The 7,500-nt window shown below is 49.1% G+C and overlaps 1 protein-coding gene across 4 annotated transcripts in view; it reads right to left on the bottom strand.

The window, feature by feature from the left end:
* Positions 1-7,500, bottom strand: part of tcf7l2 (transcription factor 7 like 2) — a 90,327-nt gene that overhangs the window by 14,228 nt on the left and 68,599 nt on the right. For all 4 annotated transcript variants that reach the window (XM_084456611.1, XM_084456612.1, XM_084456614.1 and 1 more), the window contains exons 7-8: positions 4,293-4,395; positions 364-450 (exon numbers count right to left, since the gene is read on the bottom strand). In XM_084456611.1, coding sequence (XP_084312737.1) covers positions 364-450; positions 4,293-4,395 — 190 coding nt within the window. The remainder of the gene's footprint in view (positions 1-363; positions 451-4,292; positions 4,396-7,500) is intronic.

Below are 7,500 nucleotides of genomic sequence, written 5' to 3'. Positions count from 1 at the left end.
TCATCCCCTCCCTTTAAAGCCTGTATGTGTTTATTTATCTGCCGAGCTGTGAGAGGGAGGACACGCCCGCCTCGCCGCAGAGCTGGCTGACATGCAGAGGGGGTAATCGCTCTTCAGGGGCCTCATTAGAGAATGATAAATATAATTAATATTTGAGCGTGTTAGCCGGGGCACACGCTGGAGAATTGGGCCCCTTTGAAAAGTAAGATGGGGAGTGTGAGCTTTCTCCTTAAGGGAAAAGTTTATGACGCCGGAGCTCTTGCGTCGTCGCCCTACTGTCTCTGCGTGTGCGCGTGTGTGTGTGTGCGTGCGTGTGTGCGTGTCTGTGTGTGTGCGTGCGTGATCTCCAAGGACTGAGCTCACCTTGACATGGATGCGTTGACGGTGAGTGCGGTCGGGTAGGGGTGTCTGAAGCCCCCTGTCGTGATTGGGTAAACAGGTTGACCTTGCCTGGGAAGAGGAGAAGAAAGCCAGAAGTTAAAGGAACAGGGTTGATGGAAGACAAGAAGGTAAAGACCCCCCTCCTCCCCTCCCCTTCTATCTCTCTCTCTCCCTCTCTCTCTCTCTCTTTCTATCTCTCCCTCTCTCTCTCTCTATTCCTCTCTCTCTCTCTCTCTCTCTCTCTCTCTCTGTCTCTACCCGTTGCATGTCTCTTTATTCTCATTTGATCAGGACAAAAATCTAGGGGATTGCGGCGCGCGGATCAAAGCCAGGCAACCTCCGAACGATTTGAATGCCACAAATCTTGATGGGAACGGCTAATTAAATTTCATAACCCTCGCTCGGTGTCGGCGGAGCGCGGCCCTTCCTCCCCGAGCTGGAGCTAGGTGTTTTGTTGTGATAATTAAAGACGGGGCGCGGGGACCCTTTAATGGAGCCGTCACGCTAATTGAGGTCTACACATTCAAAGACAAACAAATAATGAATGTAAATTTATACCAAAAAATAAAGTGCGGCGAATTAAAGGGGGCGACGCCAACGCTCGGGGGGCCTCTCCCGGTATTTAGATCACGGTGAGAAAACATTAAATTAACAGAGCTTAATTTGTAGCCTTTTGTCATATTAACAACTGTTGACAAGAGTTATCAGGGGACGGACCCCGTGTGGAGTTGTGGGTAAAATACGGGCAATCACGGTTCATAACTCTAATTGGAGAATACAGACGTTCGCCACAAAGAAATGAGTCGGGGTTAGGGAGGGGCTTGAGGGAGCCGCGGACCATCGCAACGTTTAGTCGCAATGTTACTCGAATGTATAAACTGGAGCGGGAGAGGTAGATCTTCACAGCAATGAGGAGTCAGAGTGATGCCTGATCAAAATGGAGAAGACCCGGACAGAGACGGTCCTATACGCTCATAGGGATGGACAGAGACAGGAGAGAGACGGTCCTATACGCTCATAGGGATGGACAGACAGGAGAGAGACGGTCCTATACGCTCATAGGGATGGACAGAGACAGGAGAGAGACGGTCCTATACGCTCATAGGGATGGACAGAGACAGGAGAGAGACGGTCCTATACGCTCATAGGGATGGACAGAGACAGGAGAGAGACGGTCCTATACGCTCATAGGGATGGACAGAGACAGGAGAGAGACGGTCCTATACGCTCATAGGGATGGACAGAGAGGTCAAGCAAATTCAACTGCTGAGAGATGGAGAGGGTAAAAGCAAAATACTAGCTTCAAGAAGTTCAAATCCTTATTGTCCAGCCAAGGTCAACATATTGCTGGTTCAACACATTTAACATGGGGCAGCAGATTAGGACTGGTCTGACAGCAGAGTTGTGTAGATTAGGACTGGTATAACAGCAGAGTTGTGTAGATTAGGACTGGTATAACAGCAGAGTTGTGTAGATTAGGACTGGTATAACAGCAGAGAGAGAGGGGGTAGTGGAAGGTCTTACTGTGGTACTAGTATAATAGCAGAGAGAGAGGGGGTAGTGGAAGGTCTTACTGTGGTACTAGTATAATAGCAGAGAGAGAGAGGAGGTAGTGGAAGGTCTTACTGTGGTACTAGTATAATAGCAGAGAGAGAGGGGGTAGTGGAAGGTCTTACTGTGGTACTAGTATAATAGCAGAGAGAGAGGGGGTAGTGGAAGGTCTTACTGTGGTACTAGTATAATAGCAGAGAGAGGAGGTAGTGGAAGGTCTTACTGTGGTACTAGTATAATAGCAGAGAGAGAGGGGGTAGTGGAAGGTCTTACTGTGGTACTAGTATAATAGCAGAGAGAGAGGGGGTAGTGGAAGGTCTTACTGTGGTACTAGTATAATAGCAGAGAGAGAGGAGGTAGTGGAAGGTCTTACTGTGGTACTAGTATAATAGCAGAGAGAGAGGAGAGGTAGTGGAAGGTCTTACTGTGGTACTAGTATAATAGCAGAGAGAGAGAGGAGGTAGTGGAAGGTCTTACTGTGGTACTAGTATAATAGCAGAGAGAGAGGGGGTAGTGGAAGGTCTTACTGTGGTACTAGTATAATAGCAGAGAGAGGAGGTAGTGGAAGGTCTTACTGTGGTACTAGTATAATAGCAGAGAGAGAGGGGGTAGTGGAAGGTCTTACTGTGGTACTAGTATAATAGCAGAGAGAGGGGGTAGTGGAAGGTCTTACTGTGGTACTAGTATAATATCAGAGAGAGGGGGTAGTGGAAGGTCTTACTGTGGTACTAGTATAATAGCAGAGAGAGGGGGTAGTGGAAGGTCTTACTGTGGTACTAGTATAATAGCAGAGAGAGGGGGTAGTGGAAGGTCTTACTGTGGTACTAGTATAATAGCAGAGAGAGAGGGGGTAGTGGAAGGTCTTACTGTGGTACTAGTATAATATCAGAGAGAGAGAGGGGGTAGTGGAAGGTCTTACTGTGGTACTAGTATAATAGCAGAGAGAGAGGGGGTAGTGGAAGGTCTTACTGTGGTACTAGTATAATAGCAGAGAGAGAGGGGGTAGTGGAAGGTCTTACTGTGGTACTAGTATAATAGCAGAGAGAGAGAGGGGGTAGTGGAAGGTCTTACTGTGGTACTAGTATAATAGCAGAGAGAGAGGGGGTAGTGGAAGGTCTTACTGTGGTACTAGTATAATAGCAGAGAGAGAGGAGGTAGTGGAAGGTCTTACTGTGGTACTAGTATAATAGCAGAGAGAGAGGAGAGGTAGTGGAAGGTCTTACTGTGGTACTAGTATAATAGCAGAGAGAGGGGGTAGTGGAAGGTCTTACTGTGGTACTAGTATAATAGCAGAGAGAGGGGGTAGTGGAAGGTCTTACTGTGGTACTAGTATAATAGCAGGGAGAGGGGGTAGTGGAAGGTCTTACTGTGGTACTAGTATAATAGCAGAGAGAGGGGGTAGTGGAAGGTCTTACTGTGGTACTAGTATAATAGCAGAGAGAGAGGGGGTAGTGGAAGGTCTTACTGTGGTACTAGTATAATAGCAGAGAGAGAGGAGGTAGTGGAAGGTCTTACTGTGGTACTAGTATAATAGCAGAGAGAGGGGGTAGTGGAAGGTCTTACTGTGGTACTAGTATAATAGCAGAGAGAGGAGGTAGTGGAAGGTCTTACTGTGGTACTAGTATAATAGCAGAGAGAGAGGGGGTAGTGGAAGGTCTTACTGTGGTACTAGTATAATAGCAGAGAGAGAGGGGGTAGTGGAAGGTCTTACTGTGGTACTAGTATAATAGCAGAGAGAGAGGGGGTAGTGGAAGGTCTTACTGTGGTACTAGTATAATAGCAGAGAGAGAGAGGGGGTAGTGGAAGGTCTTACTGTGGTACTAGTATAATAGCAGAGAGAGAGGAGGTAGTGGAAGGTCTTACTGTGGTACTAGTATAATAGCAGAGAGAGAGGGGGTAGTGGAAGGTCTTACTGTGGTACTAGTATAATAGCAGAGAGAGAGGGGGTAGTGGAAGGTCTTACTGTGGTACTAGTATAATAGCAGAGAGAGAGGGGGTAGTGGAAGGTCTTACTGTGGTACTAGTATAATAGCAGAGAGAGAGGGGGTAGTGGAAGGTCTTACTGTGGTACTAGTATAATAGCAGAGAGAGAGGGGGTAGTGGAAGGTCTTACTGTGGTACTAGTATAATAGCAGAGAGAGAGGGGGTAGTGGAAGGTCTTACTGTGGTACTAGTATAATAGCAGAGAGAGGGGGTAGTGGAAGGTCTTACTGTGGTACTAGTATAATAGCAGAGAGAGAGGAGGTAGTGGAAGGTCTTACTGTGGTACTAGTATAATAGCAGAGAGAGAGGGGGTAGTGGAAGGTCTTACTGTGGTACTAGTATAATAGCAGAGAGAGGGGGTTAGTGGAAGGTCTTACTGTGGTACTAGCCATCCCAGCGGATGTGGAATCTGTCCTACGCCGCCGGGGGACAGCGGGTAGTAGGGCGATATGTCTGAAGGATGAGGAGGCCTGGGGATTCCTGAGGAGAGAGGGAGAAGGAGGCAGGAAGGAGAGGGCAGACAGACAGAGGAGGGGACGGACGGACGGACGGATAAAGGGAGAGAGAGGGAGAGCAAACGGTTATCCAATCGTTCCGACACGGTCGCGGTCGTCTTCGCTGAGATCCCGGGCAGGGTTCAATTCATCCTCGGTGAGTTTCACAACCGAGCAGAGGCAACATCACAGGAAGCTAACTGGGGGTGGGTGGGGGGGGGGGGGGGGGGTGGAGGAAGAGGGGTTGCACTCGCATGTACACAGAGTTAAATCACACGATCTGATCAAAGCTCTTTGAGGCGACGCTGGCAGAACGCGTTGAGAGAGACGGGTGGTGGTGGGGGGGTGGGGAGGGCACACACACACACCCCCCCCCCAACACGGTCCTGTCACATTTGTCTATTGAATCAGAGGATTAACAACAGGCGATAATTGAGGTTTTAGAAGTTAACAAAACCAATGCCGCCGTTGCATGCGCCGGCTGGTAGACTCTCATACATTAGGGATGGGATTCAGCCCCATTCGCTTCGGCATAATGAGATCTGTCCCTATGATCTAAGAGCCGTTTGAGGCTTGCAGGTAGAGGTTGTCTCCATGCACGGGATCACACTGTGTTTGAATTCTTCATACACTGACTACACAATAGTGACAACGTACAGTACAGCTACAGTACAACAGCAACACGCAGCAGCCCGACTACCAAGCATCAGGTGGAACTGCTGAATCACGTCAGATCAAAAGATGACATGAGCTGCCTTGAACTGATGGCTCTTTATGACGTCTTCTGAGCTGCTTATGGCAGCGTAAAGTAGGCTACGGTTAGAGGAATAAAGCTTCATTTATACTCAGTTCACAAGCGTCGTACGACTATTGTCTGTCGACAGAAAAAAAAATGTCGACCGACGTTTAGCATTTATACTTCAGCCAAGTGTCTGATCACCTCCATGGTAACTTGCAGACGCGTGGTTGATTGATCCATGGCAACGGACATACATTCTATCTAGCTATCCAATCACAGCTGTGCAACGAAAGTGACGGCATCTGCGACATTAGAAAGTTTGGCAGGTGCAAGACACCCCTGTCAGACACAAAAAAGTGTCGACAGTGACGTCGTTTCTGTCTGTCGACACTTTCAAAAGTGTCCTACGGCGAAGTATAAATTGCCCTTTTTTAACCAGCAACATTCCGGTCTTCATCTCTGAGGTAACGTTGAGGAAAAGAGATGGTTAAATACTTGTTTTACCTGACGAACGATGTTCAGAGATGGAGGACAGTCTTCACGTAACTGCTGATGTCGCCTTGGCCTACTGTGGCAACTGACTGGGCAAAGAAAACGACAAGCAGACTATCTTTCCGGAACATTCAGTCCTTGAATAAAGGTTTTACTCCACAGCCGTTCAAAAAAACCAACTCCCATTTTCTATCAAGAAAGAGTTGAATGAGGAAACGTCTTTTCCGTGTTTCTAGCTTGAAGCGTTTTTAAGTCAAGTGTTGAGGATCCGCTGGCAGGGTGTGAGTGTTGAGGTTCCACTGACAGGGTGTGAGTGTTGAGGTTCCACTGGCAGGGTGTGAGTGTTGAGGATCCGCTGGCAGGGTGTGAGTGTTGAGGTTCCGCTGGCAGGGTGTGGCGTCTCGCAGACGGCCTGCCGGTTGCTGGTTCAGCTCCGGAGGCGAGGTGGGGGGGGGGCGGGTTTGGGTCGATATGGTCCCACCGGGCCCAGCTGAAGAGTTCTGCAGAGCTGACCCTGTCCTCCTCACAAACATGTCTGCAGCCGGCGCGGGCGTCACACCCAGAGTCGCTGAGCGGGGGCCAGGTATTTGGGAATCGCACCCCGGAGAGCGCTTCCTGTCATCGCTGCCTGACAGGTGCCTACGGAACATTTTGTGCGTCCAAGAAGACGTCGTCAGCGATGGGCCGTGTTTACATAAGACTGCAAGGGGGACTATCCTCGAGAAATGGAAGATGCGTTCCAAAAGAAATACATTTGCGTTTTATTGGAATGCAAGGGAAAATTATTCGCCTGTGTTTCAAGAACGGTTCACTTCCTGGTAACGGCTGTAGCAGCGACTCCTCTTACGGGGAGCGGAGCGCGTTCCCAGTGTTCCACTACAGCCTCCCAGTGCTTAATCCTTAATATGCCTCGTTAATTAATTAAACACCAAGCTCAATTAGGCAGCGCCATTAACTGCCACATTAAACAGTGACTGGCTTGTTATTGGCCCTTTGTGGAGATGATCATAATAGGAGACCATTATTCCCTAAAATCACAAACAAAGCCCACCAGAGACCCTTCACAAACAGGAAATAATTGAACCCACACAGAATAAGTGTATGAAATGGTGGCTTCCAGTGCCCAGGGATACATGCGCTATAAATCTTCCTACAGCTACAGTAGCGTAGCCGCCAGGCAGTGAGCCGACCTGGGAGACTGACTCACTATCTTCACCTCCCTTCCTCCTCGCTGCCAGGACACGCAGGAGAAAGAGTCCCTGCCAGAAAAAGAGAGAGACTGAGAAAGAGCGACAGAGCAAGAGAGAGACAGAGACAGAGAGAGAGAGAGACAGAGGGAAAGAGAGAGAGACAGAGAGAGACAGAGAGAGAGAGACAGAGGGAAAGAGAGAGAGACAGAGAGAGAGAGAGAGCAAGAGAGAGAGAGAGAGAAAGAGAGAGAGACAGAGGGAAAGAGAGAGAGACAGAGAAAGAGAGAGAGCAAGAGAGAGAGAGAGAAAGTGAGACAGAGGGAAAGAGAGAGAGAGAGACAGAGCGAGAGAGAGAGAAAGAGAGAGAGAGACAGGGGGAAAGAGAGAGAGACAGAGAGAGAGAGACAGAGCAAGAGAGAGAGAGAAAGAGAGAGAGAGACAGAGGGAAAGAGAGTTCACCCTGACTGAAGGCCCTCCCAGCAAACAGGCGTTTGAAGGACTGCTGCCCGTTCCCCGGATGCAGAGGACAGAACGCCTCCACCATGATGCTCCTACAGCCCACGTCTGACAAGACAGATGGCCTGTGGATGTTCTCCACCAGCGAGTGTCTTCCAGGGTATAAGACCTCCATGTGGGAGCCAAGGTCACAGCCACACTGTCACATGGCCTG

This window comes from Borostomias antarcticus (assembly GCF_949987555.1).
Source record: "Borostomias antarcticus genome assembly, chromosome: 22".
Taxonomy (NCBI): domain Eukaryota; kingdom Metazoa; phylum Chordata; class Actinopteri; order Stomiiformes; family Stomiidae; genus Borostomias; species Borostomias antarcticus.
This window is presented reverse-complemented; position numbering and strand designations above follow the sequence as displayed.